Source organism: Suillus subaureus, assembly GCF_016647635.1.
Source record: "Suillus subaureus strain MN1 chromosome Unknown BJ212scaffold_68, whole genome shotgun sequence".
NCBI lineage: Eukaryota > Fungi > Basidiomycota > Agaricomycetes > Boletales > Suillaceae > Suillus > Suillus subaureus.
Window position 1 is genome coordinate 73,119 of NW_024538624.1, and position 19,222 is coordinate 92,340.

General features: G+C 42.5%; 3 protein-coding genes across 3 annotated transcripts; all 3 read right to left on the bottom strand.

Moving 5' to 3' along the window:
* Positions 1–6,828: 6,828 nt before the first annotated feature.
* On the bottom strand, positions 6,829–8,416 carry BJ212DRAFT_1487081 (uncharacterized protein; the record flags this gene model as incomplete). The annotated part of the gene is made up of 3 exons (XM_041341227.1): positions 6,829–6,969; positions 7,021–7,236; positions 8,156–8,416. 3 exons carry the CDS (start codon positions 8,414–8,416, stop codon positions 6,829–6,831), a joined length of 618 nt encoding a protein of 205 aa, XP_041186526.1.
* A 4,010-nt stretch (positions 8,417–12,426) lies between these two features.
* Positions 12,427–15,835, bottom strand: BJ212DRAFT_1449924 (uncharacterized protein; the record flags this gene model as incomplete). Its single annotated transcript, XM_041338775.1, has 12 exons — positions 12,427–12,536; positions 12,576–12,776; positions 12,868–13,145; positions 13,182–13,266; positions 13,319–13,673; positions 14,011–14,220; positions 14,267–14,295; positions 14,350–14,646; positions 14,717–14,962; positions 15,084–15,237; positions 15,286–15,512; positions 15,568–15,835. 12 exons carry the CDS (start codon positions 15,833–15,835, stop codon positions 12,427–12,429), a joined length of 2,460 nt encoding a protein of 819 aa, XP_041186527.1.
* A 1,153-nt stretch (positions 15,836–16,988) lies between these two features.
* BJ212DRAFT_1487083 (uncharacterized protein) lies at positions 16,989–18,363 on the bottom strand (the record flags this gene model as incomplete). The annotated part of the gene is made up of 5 exons (XM_041341228.1): positions 16,989–17,564; positions 17,619–17,779; positions 17,835–18,035; positions 18,089–18,129; positions 18,179–18,363. The coding sequence occupies 5 exons, from the start codon at positions 18,361–18,363 to the stop codon at positions 16,989–16,991; spliced, it is 1,164 nt and encodes a 387-aa protein (XP_041186528.1).
* Between the last annotated feature and the right edge of the window lie 859 nt (positions 18,364–19,222).

Here is a 19,222-nt window from a genome sequence, read left to right on the forward strand (position 1 = left end):
TATCTTAACAATCTCGTGCAATGACAATCTCAGTGCTAATGCTTTGCCTTAGAAATCTTGATCATGGCATTGTTCACAGGTGGAACCAAACATGCACCTGTGTGCTGATAATATCCAAGCTCCATCTGGAGAATTTCACCACCAAAGGATGGGGACTGCTTCATTATGCAGGTTTCTTAACATATCCACATCATGACACAGAGGGGACACTGATGTGGCTTGGAATGGAGGTTGGTATTGTTATAATCATGTATGCCCCTATTCATTTTCTCTCTCTTTACTGTGTATTACATCACATGCCACATGCTGCCACCACTAGACTTATCTCTGACTCATGTGTATTACACCATGATCACTACCACCATTGTTAGGTGACCTATTTTTGCTATCACTTACAGTATCCTTTATCTCTGACTCATATCCATTCTCACATCTGCCCTAAAGCACTTGTAGTTCACTATATAGCTCTCCTGTACACTTTAGTTCAACACTTTAATCTTACTAGGTTTTACCTGAAACATCCTTCACTTGAGACCTCCAATCTCTTGTCATCTGAACTGTACTTTAAGATAGAAGCACTCCTTCTGTCTTAGCTTACACTGAACACTTGACTTATTGTCTTGTGTAGAATCTCAGCAGAAGTCTTGACTCTTATCAAGTCATCTGTTGTTAGAACTATCCTAGTTTGTAACAGGTATCAAGTTCTGGGTCATTTTCAGGTTGAAAAGTGGAAGGAGTGATCATATTCAACTGTGGAACCTCTCTATCAAACTTGCAGATTATACCAGGAATATTGCATGGATTCAGAAGAACTGTGATGTGAAGGTCATCACACTTATGCCAGGAGACATGTTATAAGTCTTGGGTCATCTATCCCATGTCACATTGACATTTCAATATATCAGAATACTTTCTCCTGGCATTGTGCAAGTGGTCTATATGCCAGTGCCATCATTTAGCACCAGAGGTCACTTCTACCATTATTTGTGCATGCATCTCACCAAACTTTCACAGTTCATCAACACTGGATCCATGACCATGACCACCAACCAAGATATGGAGCATGTATTAGAGACATTGTGTTGTATGGTTATTGTGATTCCCTATCTTTCACCCAGGATAGGTCAGTGAATCTGTTCTGCATGTCACAATTGAGTTTCACTAGCCATCAGTTCTTTACAAGAGACCACTTCTTAGTCTGTGCATGATGGCAACAAAGGGACAATACTACCATGTGAAGGGCAGTAGTGCACAGTGTGCAGAGGATACCAAGACTGCACCACTGACCAGAGATATTGCTGACATCACCTATCAGCATTTTGGCATCACAAAGCAGGTGTGCACCAGTGATATCCTATATACTGGCGACCAGTTTGACCCAGGTTCTGAGATTGATCATGTGGAGGTACTTCTATGGTGTTAACAGATGATGCACCTATAGGGTGTGCAGTCTTTCATTCCAGTTATGTTAACTCTAGCATTGTACATCATATGAAATATACAGTGGCTCAAAAAACTGTCCACATGTTTTTGCATTTTTACTATTTACAATATTGTGTGAGAATACATAAAGACCTCAGTGACATGCTAATACCATATTGTAGTGCTGCTTCAGGGCTTTGGATTGAGCACCACATCGTAAGAATCAGAGGAGATATGGTGGAGATACAAGGCTTACAAAATCATGACTCATGCAGACAGTTTTTTGAGCACATATTAAAACTATATAAATCATCATTTATGACACCATAACAATCATGCCACCATTAAATAAATTATAAAGTGGTGTCATTATGTCATTTTAAAACCATATCTAACTATACAAACCAAAAATTTCCATATGTCATGGTTATATTCACTATGAAAGCCACCCCCCCTGCTCAAAGGGATAATATCCTCTCTCTTTCCTATTCTGGCCTCTCTGCTTGTCAAATTTCCTCTAGAACTGGAGTATCCAAGTCCACTGTGGCCAAGTTCATCAAAGAAAGTCACACAGACAAGGAAAACTTCTGTGAAGGGCATCCATCCAAGCTCACCTCTACTGATAGGAGGGCTATTATTCAACATATCACTACAGGAAAGGCTGATAATGCTGTCCAGGTCACCTATTACATCAATTCCACCATCACATTCTCTGTCTCTTCACACACTGTGAGAAACATTCTCAAGACAGCTCATCTCAGGTCAGTAACAAGGAAGAAAAGGCTCTCCTCTCTATCACACATATGCAGAGATGACTAACCTTTGCCTTAGCCCATCAGAATTGGATTACATGGACTGGAAGCATGTTATATGATCATATAAGACCACAATAAATAGGATTGGGTCAGATGGCAAGGTATATATGTGAAACAAGAAGGGTGCTAGTCATCTCTGCATATGTGTGATAGAGAGGAGAGCCTTTTCTTCCTTGTTACTGACCTGAGATGAGCTGTCTTGAGAATGTTTCTCACAGTGTGTGAAGAGACAGAGAATGTGATGGTGGAATTGATGTAATAGGTGACCTGGACAGCATTATCAGCCTTTCCTGTAGTGATATGTTGAATAATAGCCCTCCTATCAGTAGAGGTGAGCTTGGATGGATGCCCTTCACAGAAGTTTTCCTTGTCTGTGTGACTTTCTTTGATGAACTTGGCCACAGTGGACTTGGATACTCCAGTTCTAGAGGAAATTTGACAAGCAGAGAGGCCAGAATAGGAAAGAGAGAGGATATTATCCCTTTGAGCAGGGGGGGTGGCTTTCATAGTGAATATAACCATGACATATGGAAATTTTTGGTTTGTATAGTTAGATATGGTTTTAAAATGACATAATGACACCACTTTATAATTTATTTAATGGTGGCATGATTGTTATGGTGTCATAAATGATGATTTATATAGTTTTAATATGTGCTCAAAAAACTGTCTGCATGAGTCATGATTTTGTAAGCCTTGTATCTCCACTAGTATCATAGATCAGTGAGTTTTAACTAAGCTTTCAAGAATTGTATCACAAGAGAGCTAACCTTCATGTCATCAATAATTTTGAAATGTTTTTGTTAATATTCTTCAAGGATCATCAGTGTCATTTTTGTGCAATGAGGTATATCTTTGTCACTGATCCTATCATGACCAAGGTAGAGTCATTACTCCGAAAATTTGGGGCATTCAAGATTATTGATACACTGTGAGGATTGACACACACACTGCTATCCATTCAGTTCACTAGCAATACTACTGGCAGTGGGAGCATGATTTACATTGACATTTGGCATCATGTGACCTGTTAACTTATGCCTGAGAAATGAGTTTGTAATTCCTGTTGGTGTGGCATGGGAGCATCACATGATGTCAAGTTGATATATTTTCCTTTTGCAAATTTCTTTGTTCCTTTCATATAATTACCTTCCATTGGTGGTTTTCTTGCCTCTATGGGTACATACTGTTGATGACAGTGACCACCTTGCTCTGTCCTCTTTTGCATGCTCTACTTCACATCTTCTTCTCCTTGGGCTATGTCTATTGGTTTTCTCGCCTCTATGGGCATGTACTGTCAATGACAGTGACCATTTGGTTCTGTCCTTTTTCATGTACTCTACTTCATATCTTGGACTATTTCTGGCAGTTTTCTTGCCTCTATGGGTGTGTACTGTCAATGACAGTGACCATATTGCTCTGTCTTCTTGCACACACTCTCTGCTTCTTATTTTCATGCTTCTTCTGCTGCAATCAGTATATTTGATAGTCTAGTCCATGCAGTGATCAATACAACAATGTTTGCATCCCTTTCTATAAGTGCTAGCAGTTGCACTGCAGATAAATGCAGATTATGTCTGGGACACATCTGGCACAAATCTAGACATTCACACCACATTTGTTGCACATAACACTTACATCACAGCAGCACTGGGATTTTATACTAATCCTCTTATGATGACCAGATCCTAGCAATATTCTACCCTAGATCTGTTGAATTCAGGATCATTTTTTTGTCCAAATCCAAAGTTTTGTGTGCATAGAAACCCTTAACCCAGCAACAACACTTCTTGCAATGACATGACAATGAACACTATCTGCATACAACTCCAAGGCTATGTTCGTCCATTTCACATATTTGCCTGCTATACTAATAATATCACATGGTTGCTCATGTACCAGCCCAAGGAGATAAGAGAATGTTGAAATAAGCATCTGCCCCAGAGTACCAAATGTTTTCCTTGCAATAGTGAGGTAATGACACTGCTTGCAGGAGTTTTTATATACTGAAGTATGGCTTACAGATCTTCATTTCTTGAGACATGGTGTAGGCACCTTTAGCAACCAGTGAGAGTGATTAATTTCTCTGGTTCTGGTTCTGTACATGGCTAATTCTTCCCTGTAACAGTACAATTTGTGTCTACTGAACAGAGTAGTGTTTTCAAATGGGTGAGTGCTAATCAAAGTTTTCAAATGTTCTACTGGTATGAAATCAAGTATTTCCTTATGGCAGGATATTTGCACCATTTACCCTTCCCTTCTCCAATATTCATTGGATAGTCTGGGAAGTGCTATGCATTGACTTTCTGGATGCCTAGCAGAATTCTGAAGCTTTGACCTACTAGATCCTTTGTTCAAGCATTCTGTTCTGTTTTTTTTGCCACATGACATACTAAAAGGTACGTACCCTGAATTGCATCATCAACTGCATGCTGTTGATCATTCTTCTCTCCCCTCACATTCATGGTAGTTTACTGCCCACTGCTATCTACCTGCTTACCCTTGTCATTCATTCTCTATACCTGTACCATCATCTGCTTCAATATATTCAATGCTGACTTACACTTTGATGCATCGCAAACACCCATCTGCATCTTTCCATTGTAACTTCAGGTGCAAGTTTTTGGCTTTGAGAAGCTTGTTTTCATTCTAAAGGAACTGGAACTCATTTTGTGTTTGGTCTTCTAGGGTTGAAATTTTTGTTTCAAGCTACTCATGGGTGACAATTGTGGTATTGGGTCTCACAAGGTTCACAGACACAGTGAGGGGGAGAATTGAACTGTACCATTACTCAGACATCATACAGTGCTTGTAACTACATCTGAGATTCACCAGCAGAACTGCTATATGATCTGCTTGTCACTATGGCCAATGGGTTGGAGTATGAACAGTAATCAGTGCACTATAGCAGGCTGCAGCTGGTGGTGGGGAGTACTGAGTAGGTGGTTGGGGATTATAAAGCAAACAAATTACACAAGAATCTATGTGAAATGAGATACAAATGCACAAATATTGTGACCAATTATTTAACATTACAGCTGCAGCAGATCTGACAAGAATCTCACATGAGTCTGCTATGGATCTGGAGGTTTTTGCCACATCTGTCCCATACATAATTGGCCTTTTTCTGCAGTGTTTATTGCCTCCTTCAATAGGCCCTGTTCTTTGATCCATCTGCTACCTGAATTGACCCATTAGAAGCAACTCTTGCCTGTAAAATGTTTGAATTAACACAGTAAATACAGATATAAAATGAACATAAATGAAAGCTATCTACATTTCCCTCACATGTGGGGTCAGCTTGGTAGGAAACACCTTTCAATGTAACAAGTGGACTTAGCTATGGGGAAAATCCTACCTGACTGCAACTACAAGTTCTGATAGTTCAGATTAATATCAGAACATGCAGTCATGGTGAGGCAAGGGCATTATTCCACCTGACCCCTGTGGTAATATAGAGTTGCTGACCAGTGAGTCAGAACATCTTGTATCCATCAGGAGATGGTCCACCCATGTAGCAAACATTCACCAACCATGATGGTACGCTCAGATATTCAACTGTAAAGTATTCCAAATGCTAGGTGTATTAAACACAGATGGCAAAATCACATCTTGCATTACTAACTACCAGGACAATGAATCTATTAGGACTTCATCAAACTCTTCCAATGACTGATGATATAAATTGACAACTGCCCACACACATGATTCCATGTTGCCTGCTCTCCCCTTTCATGATTGTGCCTGCTCCTTGGTGTAGAACTTCATACAACAGTGCCTGAGAATTGCCCTACTCCTAACAATTAGTTGACTTGTGAGATCCAAGATTGTGTTCATTTGATGGTCGACATATGCCTTCCTTGGTCCTTCCAAATTATTGTCATCCAAAGCATCGCAATCATTCTTCACATGCTGCACCTCAATCCTGAGTGCTCACACCAGCTCCACAATCCTCCAGACCATCCACAAGTCCAACTTTGTGCTGTAGATCACTTGTGCTAATGTGGTGTGTCTCTTCCTCTCCTGGCTCAATATGGCATCCTCAGGTAGCTTGCTCCTGGTGTCTTCATGCAGGGATAGCCCATTCATTGGCATCATTGGTGTGGCAAGCAAGCTGAATGACTCTGCAAGAATGTTATGGAGGCCCTTAGCACAGATGTCCATGTGCTAGCATATGCACATATGGACTGCCAAGGCATGTGGATTGCCTGCATGGTCAGGATCCATTCTGTCCATTGATGGCCTGTATTCCACAATGATAAGATCCTTGAGGATGGAAGAATATGATGTTGCAGTATCATCTGCTACATCTATCACCCATCAGCAGTCAGTCAGTGTGTGGAGATGAACTGAATGTATCACAGGACATACAGTGACCAGACATTGGCATCATAGGCCCTGGAGGCTTTCCACCTATGCATGACATGATGTTGAAAACAATGTAATGTGCCAAATTGAGAATATATTGAGGTTGCAGTTGTTTCTGACTAGTCATGGAATGTGTCTGACCTCAGTTGTAAGAAGTATTGTACAGTAACAGCTAGTAGTGTGGGAAACATTTAATATCAAATGCATGTGTCCAACCAACATGTTACAAGAGTGTGTGATCCATCAAGTTGATGATTTTGTCTCTGATGATAGCATTAGCTTGGTACCTCTCTATCTCATCTTGAATGCAGAGGCTAATGAAGTCCTCTATCTCCTTCCTTTGAGCATTTGTTAGCACATCAAGCTGCTCCACATCATCCATCTGGATGTCAAGTATCACAGTGTTATATCATACCTCCTCTTCCAAATCATCAATATGGTCACAATAGCTCTCAAGGTCCTCCTCATATTTCTTTCTCATCTCATCTAACTCTGCTTTATGCCTTTTTATAATCTCCTTGAGCTCCATGTGACTATGGACCCAATTGCTCTTGAGATATGTGACATGGGATTCCACTTGTTCAAGCATCTCTTGCAACTGGATAGCATGTTTCCTCCAAGTGGACTCTGGCTGTGGGAAGTCTCCAGGGATGCACATGGAACAAGGTATGTGCATTTAGTGGGCCCTGAATTGACCACTCTCTCATCTGGACAAATGTCCCCAAATGATTCATTGATACCACCACCGTCCATCCTCCTACAACTCACACAGCTGAACTTCCAACCTCACATGATAGAGTCATGGAGCTGGGGTGTAATGCAGACCAAGCAGCTGTTGTTGCTGCTGACAAGGTATGTTGTTATGCATTACAACTTTGTGGCTAATGATTGATTGATTGACCTGGGTGACCACAAGTGCTAGTATTAAATGCCCAGGCAGTCTTCTCATTTTGAACAAGTCCTGTACTACTACATACTTGATGCTCTATGTACTGATTCAAATATCATACTGGGATAGAAAAACAATCGGTAACACGGATGTGCTTCACTAGTAAATTACTCAAAATCACTGACACTCTATGTCCACATCAATACCTGACTGATACCCATTCATGATGCAGAACAATACACCTACAAGACTCACCACTGTTATGACACACTCACATAGGTACTCTATTTACAAAACATTGATGTTAGAAGAGAAATGAATGCTTTTGTATGAATTCATCTATGAGAGCATTAATGGTTTGTGAGATCAGTCATTTGTAGAAGAAGGGTTACAATAAGATATAAAAGAAGTTTTACACAAGTTGTTCATAGGTGAATGGGTGCAACAGGTAGCAAATGATGTTTTCACTATGAGATAAAGAAATATGTCAAACAATCAGTTGTTCATAGGAGAAAGGGTAATGTGTACAGCAAGGATTACAAGTTAGTGCCATCAAACAGTTGAACAATGTCAATGCAAGTGTCTCCCTGCAGTTCATACCATCTTGAATGCCTCTGCTAATAAATCCATTAATGTCCTTCTTATTATGATCATTGTCTACCTCTAGCCATTTGACGTTGTTGTTGAGGATGTTGAGCATTGCCCACTGAAATTGCACCTCTTCTTCCAATGTGTCAATGCACTCCTGCTGCCTCTCAAGCTCCTCATCATGCTTTCTTTGCAACTCATCAACCTCTTCAAGATGTCTCATGTGTGCCTCCTCAAGCTCCCCTCTTTTGTGGAACTGATTGGCCTCTAAATCTTCAACCTCATATTCAACCCTTTCCAACATCTTGAGAAGCACATAGGCATGCTCCCTCATGGTGCAGTCTTGTATTGATGAAGGACAGCAGTTGCATTGGTTGTCCTTTGTATCTATAGTGTAGTTAGTATCAGATATATATTTAAGAATAATCCAAACATACCATTGTTGTCCCTTCAGCTGACTTTAAACAAGGGTGCATTCATTTGCTTGCTTTTGTAGGTGTAAGATCAACATCAGCACCACACTTCGATCTAGACAAGCACATAATTGATAGAGGTATGAGGGCAAAGTCAGTGCGTTACTGACTACAGATAATGTTTGGATTTGAAAGCAGAGGGATGCAGGAATGCAACATTTGAACATTGTATCAAACACATCTTAGGTAAGCACAAATGCTATCTCTACATACTAACTGGCATTGCTTATACATAGCTGATGCAATTATGGGTGATACTGTAATACAAGTATGTCCTGATTTCCATGATTGTATTACATGTTTTCATTTTGTCACACCTGTGTTAATAATACATGTGATTCACCTGCACTGACTTGCACTTGCATGGACTTGTTTGAACAATTCCTGGCCCTCATGTACTTGGGCTAGCTCCTATTAACTTGCCTGTCACACAAACCTGTCTGCATGCCTCTGCACTCACATGTATGTGCTTTTACCCCATGTACATGTCTGTATCATAGCACAAATGCAAACAATACAGTGCTAGAATGATTTCAGTAAGTAACAGTACACCTTGATAACTGACTTAGTGCTTATCATTGTCCAAAATCAGCTGGGGGAATACCAATCACTCAAGAAGGCTAACAAGTGGTGCTGTCTTCTGACAATCACTCCAGTTGTTTTCTTGTGATCTGGGTGGTATGCTAATGATAGAATACCAGACACAGAGCCTCCTCCTTCTCCACACACTGTTGCCCTGGATTGCTTGCATAACTCCCTGCTCACTGCATCTGGCCATTCCTGTGAACTGATGTCCGAATTTGCATATCTCACACAATCTCTGTGGCTCAGGCTCACACTGGTCAGAGCCTTCTGGCCCATGACAGCTTGCAATCTCTGGAGCTTCACATCCCACTTACCATCAATCATCAAGCCTCGATGGGTACAGCCAATATGAACAAGACATTTGGTCCTGCATATTCTGGGTGGCTTTTGCATTCGACTGGTTAAATGGCATTCTGAAACACATTGATATACCTTATTGCTCTTCCTGCTGATACCCATTCATGACCCACTTATAGCTTGCCTCAATTTCCTCAGGATCCTTTGGATCTCCTCATGCATGGTGATTGTACTGGGTAAGTCATGTTTCATGTTTTCTTCCTTTGCAAGCCACTTAGCTAATTCTATTGATTGATGTGCTTGATTTTCAATTTGCATTTTGACATCTACAATTTTTATCAGCATAAGTGTCAGGCTTCAGCAGTTGTTGTGATACTCACAACATTATGTTGATATTTTCCAGCATCCAATGTGAAGGGTCCTGCCTTTTACCCCTGTTCATTCACTTTATCCTTATCCTGTGACATACAGGATTTTGTTAGTTCTGCTACTCACTTCTCATCCCTGAACTCTGACACCTCTGGCAGATTCTCATTTTTTTGGATATGCACTTCAAGATCATAAATGTCAATGCCATCATCATTGCAAAATTGGTTGAGGCCATCAACAGACATGCTGGTGTGGTCATGGACCTTTTGCCAATGTCAAATAGCCCTCTATTAATCAAACTCCAATTGTTATTGCTGTGGCATGAGAATGTCACCTGACATGAAGTTTATATACTGCCCTTTGGCAAATTTCTTTCTTGTTTCCTTACCATTACCTTTACAGGTGGTTTCTTGCCTCTATGGACATTTGCTGTTGATGATGGTAGCCACCTTCCTCTTCTTTATTCAACTCTTGTCATCCACATGCAAACCTTGGACTATGCTGGGTGGTTTCTCGCCTCTATGGGTGTTTGCCATCAATGATGGTGGCCATCTGATTGTCCATTGTCCATGCTTTGTAGCATATCTGTGTCTTCTTCTGGAACATGGGGGGCTGGTATTTTGCCTCTATGGGCATTCATCATTGATGATGGTGGCCACCTTCCTCTTCCTTCTGTCACTCTTGGTATTTATGCAACCCTTGGACTATGTTGGGTGGTTTCTCACCTCCATGGGCATTCACCATCTTGTTTTATTGTCCCATTCCCATTCCTCTCTGTTTTCCATGGAAGCTTATAGGAGTGGTAGCACAGAACTTCTTCCAATCACCTCCCCATGGGATGTTCTTGAGGTGATGTTCAACATGCTGCATACTGTCAAGAAACTCACTTGCTGACCAGATCCAGGCCAAGTACAACCCTGTGACAATTAATAAGCTGCAGGTATACTGACAAGAATGATTGACAAACAATATCATTGTACTAATTCCAGTACAATGTCCAATCCAGCTCATGCTGGTCAACTTCCTAATGACCTATTATGTCTTTTGGACCCTGGACACAAAATATTGGCTCCTCATGCTACCAATAAATGCAGGAACACTCACATGATCCTCATACCACTTAGGTGTGTATTCAGTACCATGGAACTTTACTGTTATGACTAAGCAAGCCTGCAAGCAGCAGTTATAGTTTGATGGAATGTTGATCAGTCAGGCAGTGTACTCTTAAGCAGCATGTATCATGCACCTGTGGGACACCAAGTCAGTCCAAAACATGTTCATTATCATCACTCACATAATACATGGGTCTATCTAACCCTAAAGCCTAAAGGTGCCTAGACTAAGAACCAGAGATTCAGTCACAGTGGCAGCATTGATATCTAATGCTGTCATTCCAAACTTGCCATGTCATGGCAAGGCATGCTGTGACAGTCTAGATTCCACATGAAATGCACAAACAGTCAGGGTTTAAGTTATTGCCAGAAACCATTGAATAATATACAAAAAGAACACTGCACATGATGCTTCTATTCATCACTCCCACCACTCTTTGGGGGACACTTGAGGGACATTGGACTGCAGAGGGTAGTAGAGCATGGGATCATTTGAGGACAACTGGGGAAGATCCACTTTGGTCACCCCATTTTAGGTACCTCTTAGGTTGTATTATGTCTATAGCAGTAAAGGCCTAAGAGGTGCTTTTGGGAGGTCTAGCCCATGTTCAAGGGTATTTCCCTGAATATATAGGGACCAAAATGTGATGTATTGGGAATGGTCCAAGGATCATTATAAAAATCAGGCAGAAAATACCACAGAGTAGCTTTGGACCACAGATACATTGGGATTCCCTGTAGTGAAGGGGTGTCAGGGGTCCTACCATGGCCAAATTTTCACAATAAATTTTCGAAATTGATAGCAGGATTAGGTGCAGGTAGTGCTCATGGTACCCATGGTTTTACTGTGCTAATGCATAAGCTGAGATGAGAAGATGATGAAATCACTATCCCTGGTGAATAGGCAGGATCTCTGGTCTCATAAGATGCTGGAATCACTGTATCCCTTGAGAATATGCATATCCTGAGGGGGGTCAGCTGCCTTGCAAGACACTGGAATTACTGTATCCCTTGAGAATATGCATACCCTGAGGTGGGTCAGCTGCCTCGCAAGACACTGGAATCACTGTATCCCTTGAGTATAGCTTTGCAAGACGCTGGGATTACTGTATCCCTTGAGAACATGCATATCCCAAGGGGGGTCATCTGTCTCGCAAGACGCTGGAATCACTGTATCCCTTGAGTAATATGAGTATGGGTATACTGTGGGTACAGATGCGGGTAGACCTCAGTCCCCTGGGAAAGACCAGATTATGAGGGGAAAGACCATTGGTACTTTTCACCATCATCGGGAAGGACCAGATCATGAGGGGAAAGACCATATCAGGGGGAGGGGGGGCGTGGGAAAGACCAGATCATGATGGGAAAGATCATTAGTATGTTTTAATCTAACTGGGAAAGACCAGATCGGAGGGAAGAACCATAGTTACTTTTTAATTTGCACTTATCAAGAAAGACCAAGGTGTTGTGCACATATTAAATTTATTATGTAATATCTATATGCAATACTATCTTGTAGGACATCTTGTAGGGGATGATGGCATAAAATCATCTTCAATGTCATCTAGGTCATCATCAGGGTCTATATCATACCTATACTCATCCACCAATGCAATGTCTTCAATTGCATCCATCAGTTCATCATCTCCAATCTCACCACAATCTGAATCACCCTCGTTATCCTCTTCCACAGGTCCTACACTCTGGTCATCCTCATCCTGAAAAGATGGCTGCACCTGTTCATGTGTGGCCTGAAGCAAGACTTCATCTGAAGGTCCCCAGCTATCCACAACTGACCAGGCACATGGAATACACTGAACTTTTCTTCTCCAAACAACACAGATGTTAGCAAGCTCATCTGTGCATGATGTGAGATGGAAAGTCAACACAACATCCTCCACTACAATACGAATTGAGAACAGACATGACATAGGGTCACAATCACGCACCTGCATTTGACAAGGCATCCTGTATACCCTCCCACTCCATCAACATCCACTCCTGCATAACAGACCACTTGCGCATCAGTTGAGCCTCCTCCTTGAAGCAATGATCTACTTCAAGTTGCAACTGGATACCGTTTCTGATGGCCTCATCTGATAACCACACTGGAGGGTTGACAGTGGCATTGTCAAGTCCAATGTCTTGCCAGATATTGTCGTCAACATCGAGTTGGAAGATGCCATCATGCAGAATGGAGTGAGGGGGGATAGCAAAAGGTGGCGCTCTCTGTTGTCATATAAGCAAGCATATGTGAGAACACAAGCCATTGTAAGTTGAGACTAACTTGAGAATGCCAGGTTTGTGACGTTTGATGGAGTGTTGCGTATTTGCGTGAAGTTTTTCAGCTGTAAAGACCTGAGATTTGTCATCCAAGTGGTGAAGTATAAATGAATGCACCATTGATAGATGCTCTGTATGACCTCTCAAGTCTCTCCAATTTGAACTTCCGTTGACGAAGACGGTCCTGAATGCGAGTTTTCACAGTGCGAGCATTCAATCTGGCTGTGAGATAAACGTCCTTCTTCATCTTCTCGAGTTCAGCCTTATCTTCCACTCCAAGTGCAGATCTATGATGTCGGATAGTATTAGTAACTTTGGTACATCGCAAACGAGCATCAATCAGCTGCAGATTGAGCTTGACCATGTCATCAACATGACCACCATGTAACCATGCCTCCAGTTCATGGACAGAAGTGTCATGTGCGTCTAAAGTCTTCTCCAATGCAAGAAGAGTGGTAATGACCTTGGCTGCCTTGTTCCTGGATTGACCTAGACACTTCAGTAAGACAACAACAACAGGTATGTATCCTCTTATGTGGAGCGGTGTAGGGATTTCATATTCTGTGGGCTTGTATAGGCAGATATTACTTAGTGTTATGTTTGCACTTTTGGTGCTTATGTAATCATCATAGTTTTCACCATCTACCAGTACCAGTCTGAGACTGAGAGTTATTAGCATGATTTCCTATCCTCTCTGAGCACTGAGCTTAGTCCAGAAATCCTTTAGGGTTGAATAGCAGCTAGGCATAGCACATTTAGCCCAACATTAGAAGTCTACTTTCCAGTTCTCTTCTTATTGTGTTTCCCACAGCGGGTCTTGTCTGGTGCACAATCTGAGCCTTCCACTCCACACAAAGCATATCCTTGTTGAGGTCCAAGTCTTGTAAATTGTCCAGAGCTGCATTCTTCTTCATCTGGCAGTGAATCCAATGCCAATGAAGCCAATGGCCAAATCCTTGCAGTGATCTCATATCAAGGTGGCAAATTTGAGTATCAAGCACAAAAAGATGCTGATTGAACTAGAGTAGAGTTAGACTTGTAGAATGATACATGGGTGGTACTTACTCCAGAAACACGTAGGGGGGGATGAGTTGCTTTAGAGAACTCCATAGTCGTTCACACCCCTCACCTATTAGACAGTCCCAAACCTTTGTGTTTCCTGGGATGGTAGATAATTTGACAAGGCCACTGGTGACCATAAGTGTGGAATACAGCAACTGCAAAGGTGATTTGCGATAAAATAGATTCATCCAGAAGACTCCATTTGTGACAGCTCTGTTCAAGTTGGCATCTGATGTCGTACAGAAGCCCAATGGTCATTTGAGGGGGTAGATGCTTGAACAGATGGTCCAATAGAGCAAGCAAGTAATGTTGTTTCTCCCCCACCGATGTGAGGTTCATGATCCAGAGAACACAATCATGTCTACAAAGCAGTGCCATAAGGCCTGTATCAGTAAAAAAAATGAGTGCTTGCCTTCTCCCATTTCTCATCTGCAGCCATGAAAGATTCTCCACATCCATCCAGGACTGATACTGGCACACTCATCCCCATTTCATAGCAATCCTCTTCTGGCTCCATCCTTGAGACCCTCTCCCGATGTCTTTCTCCTTGACAGCACTGCATGAACTCATCCATTGCTTGCACATCATCCTTTGGTAGAAAAAAGGATGGTGTCAGGTTGGGAGGGTTGTGACCATTGGCACCATGAGGGTTGGTGGAGCACTTTTGAGTAAAGCATGCATCTATGCAAATGATAATATCTGGCCTGAGTGTGATCAACTGAGTATGCAGCACCATAGCTACATAAATGAACTTACATGAAATGAGAATCTTTTGCCTTTTGCCAATCATTTGCCCCTCAGCAAAGTGGGCAGCATGAACAAAGGTATTCAGTAGGTTGTTTGACTGCCATTGGTTGCAAACAGATCTTGTCCTTCCAGGTGTCGGCAATAAGATTGGAGATGTGATCACGAGCTAAAATGGTCAACACCTGGTACCAGTGAAATGCATTGGAGAAGTGATGGCACAGGCTATGCTAATACAAGGTTAAACATGCTATGTACATGGAGGATCAAATGCTAACCATCAATGTCAACTTGTATCCCATTCCATCTAGAAACATCTCCACTGCATTGCACCACGCAGTATGGTTGGGGGACTGACGAATGAAAAGAAGGTGGACAAACTCTAGAACATGTAAGTCCACTGCAAGTGAGGGAGCAACAGGAGCACATGGGAACAGCCCATGACGAAGGAGCTGGAGAGGGGCAGGAAAACAGGGGCATGCAATGATATTAATTTCTGACAGGCCTGTAATGTACATTAGATTAGCCATTGGGGGGAGAAAAGAAGGTAGACAACATACTGTCAAAGAACACACATGCAACCTTGATACTGCATGTCCCACATCCAGCATGACAAGCTACAGTATCTCCATGTGGCTGTTGTACCATGTTGGCATAGTGTAGCATTGAAGTCTCCTGCATGTATGCTAGATAGGGCACTATAAGCAATAGAATAACTTCTTCTGACCATCTGCACCACTGATTGGTCTTTTTCTGCGAGCTGGTGAGATGATGGACACTGGGATCATTGAAGAAATAGGGAGTTACTAAAAGGATCTGTGGGTCCATCATGATCTTGGGGGGTAACCATCCTAGGTGCAGATGGAAGAGATAAATGCTGAGTGAAACACTGATGTCTGGGCATAATCAAGACAGGGGGTGGGCCAGGAAGATAGAGGTCTAACTTGCGAGTCTGGCGGGGATGTTGCCATGCCTTGTTCATCCAAGGTTGACAGACTATAGTATTTGGGGGCAGTTCTTCCTGTGTGGCAGATGCCACTTCCAGAGTGGATACTTTGTGACGTCCAGGCTTAGGACAATGGACTGCCATAGCACAGCACTGTAAGAGTCAATATAACGGGCACCACACACCAATGACACAAAGTCAATTGGAGTAAGTGAGACACCAATGATGCGAAGTCACTTGGATGAACTTGTGAATGGAAGTCACCAATGATGTGAAATCAGTTGGAGTAGCTGTGGGGCTTGATTATCAGCGACAGACAGGAGAGATCAATAAAGGTCAAGCATGCAGGCTGACCCACACATTGAATGAAAAGGGAGGGAAAAAAAATGAAGTATAACAAGTGGAAGCAAATGATCAATGGGATAATAATTCAGTATCAGAATGGGAAAATATGGAGGGAAAAGGTTTGCATCGTCCCTTCAGGTTAGCCTGATCAGGCATCGACCACATGTCATGGATGTTCTTGTCATCTCACTCAGGGAGGCACAACATGCGGCAGAGTAAGATAATGGAAGGAAGTGGAGGATGGAGAAGGTAAATATAATAAAAATAAGAATAAGTCAGGACAAACCACTTAAGTTGGTGGCCACAGAGAATATGAACACATTATGTCCCATGCCTGCACAGAAAAGTCAAGCAGAAGGCTGGAGAAACAAATACACGCACCATGTCACTAAAATGGGATTAGAGGAAACCATGGAAGCATCCATTACAGCTGAGGGAACATAATATTTGTACACAAACACGGAAGAAAATGTAATATGCGATGTAGCATTATGAAATCATGATTACAGAGGGAGCGAGTGAGGAACAATGGGAGGCCTACTGAAGTGATCGAAAAATGTCTGAACATAAAATGCAGTCACAGCGTGAGTGACTTCCCACAATTTTGTGTCTGTAAAAGTCTCTTGCATGAGCAGTGATGTAAGAAGGGGGGGCACATCATCCCAAGAGCACAGCAGCTGTCAGAAACTTTCAAGGTATGGAAGAACACCAATTAAGGTATGATTCCACATCCCATAATTGTCCATTCGGAAACAGCTCCAACCACATGACAAGGCCAGCCTCACCAGGGAAGATGGCATGCAGCAACTGTTTGCGACCAACTGGATCTTCTGCCCAGCATCCCTTGGCCAAGTGACAATCAAGATCCCTCAATTCATAGTGGAATCCAAGCTCAAACAACTCCCAGGTAATCTTTTGGGCAAGGAGCTGGGGAGGGTTGGTGAGACTGGTGACAGGGACCTGTTCACCATGAAATTCTACCATTCCTTCTGGCACAAATAAATCTCCATGAGAGTCCACCATATCATCTCCAAACAAATCCTTCATCATTCCCTTGCACTTCTCTGCCACAGTAAGAACTTTTTTTTCAGGAGCTTTTGCTTTGGGTGCTGCGGCTTGTGATTGGGCAGAAATCCCGCTACTAAGGAAGTCATGCCATAGTTGAGGGGATGGGTAATTGTGAGGAGGGTTGTGATCAACCCATCTGATCCATATTGGATGACAGGCGAGCCAAGTGGTTATGTATCCCTGAAGGTGCTCCGGCAGCTTGGGACTGAATAGGAGACCTGGTTCGGGGAACCTGTATCCTCAGTCAATGACATAGGGAGTGCGGACACAAGATGAATCCTTGATGCATCTTTTGAGGGCATTATCCCAATGAAGCATTGATGGCGGGAAGTAGGGGCTCTCAGGATCTTTCCATTTGTCCCTAATGGATTCACCTGACTGGTTGTGGTGCGCGGGCTGAGCATCTTTGACGTCTAATATTTAGTAGTTAGTTGTGATACATAAGAAAGAGGGGCAAGTAGTACTTACAGGGCTGGTGCCTGTGCTTCTTGTTATGATGTTTTGGAAGGGCCTTGCCTGCAATGGATGGTTGAGAGGATGGCCCAGCAGTAGAAGAACTGGGTGTAGATAAGCTGCTCGACGAAGGACCCAACAAAGGACCTGGCTTGGGGTCTCTGAATGTCGTGCCCCCATAGAGGTGGCGAACATGAAGCTGACAATTGTGGCTGCCTGGGCTGTGATAGATGATTTTGTACAGTTGAATTTTGTTGCCCTCTGCGTACATTGCAAGGATGATTTGATCAGGACAGGTGAGTAAAATGGGCTGTTTTACTGTCATATTCGAAGGTATGTATGCCATGGTGTGGACATACCAAACAGGGATACCAGCAATGTACAGCTTGTTGCACATGTCGCTGTTGTGCATGAAGGCGCCCATCCACTCCAAGTTGACGATGGCAGTCCTGTCACTGGCAGTGATATGAGGCTGAGCAAGGAGGATCCAGTCCATGAATGAATAAATCTCAAGAAACAGCTGTTGGGCATCAGTCACAAACATGAGAAGGTCGCGGAATGTAAGGGGATGCATCTTCAACTGTGAGATGCCATGTTGAAGGGACAAGACACAACTGACAACAGCATCATTCTTGCCTTGCCAATTAGCTCTCCAATCCTGCACCCACTTCTCTGTCAGTTTGTGAAGAGAATCCAAGCCTTCGATCTTATCCAGTTGCGAGTGTGCCTACAGGGAACAAGTTGCCTGGGATTGGCTTGAAGTCTTCTTGGGTGGGAGTGAACCAAGCCCAATGTAGTGGATGCGGGGAAGGGAATGCCTCCTTTTAAGGAATGCAAGTTGAATTGCAATACTTTTTCCTCTATAGGATGTATGGAATGATCGTCTGCTCGTCAATACTGACTGAACGAACTTGGTCCTCCTTGTTGATGCCAATGATACCATTCATTGCTTCATGCTTATGGTTCATGTACACACATGTGCCACTGTCCAGGTCATATAGGTGAATGAAACTGTATTTCATGACCAGCAAGCAATCTCACTGTTCCCACTCATTCATCTTGGGTTCTAGCTTGGCAGGTACCACTGTCATGTTGCATGCTAGCTTGTTTGGCTGTTTGGTATGAGTGTCACTGCCAGGGAGGAGATACCCTTTCCATTTGGGTGAGTCTGGAACTTTACTGTCCTGTGATCAATCACTGATTGCGATGTCAGGCTCTTTTTTTGATGTTGTAATGCAGGTGTTATGTAGTCATCACCTCCGATCTTCTTCAATAGAGTATAATATTTTCAAAGCTAGCTTTTTATGCATACAGCACTGTACATGGTTAACACCTCTGAATTATAAGAAACCGAATTAATTCTTTCATTTTTGGTGCTAGTGGAGTTTGGCTTTCAGGGTGAT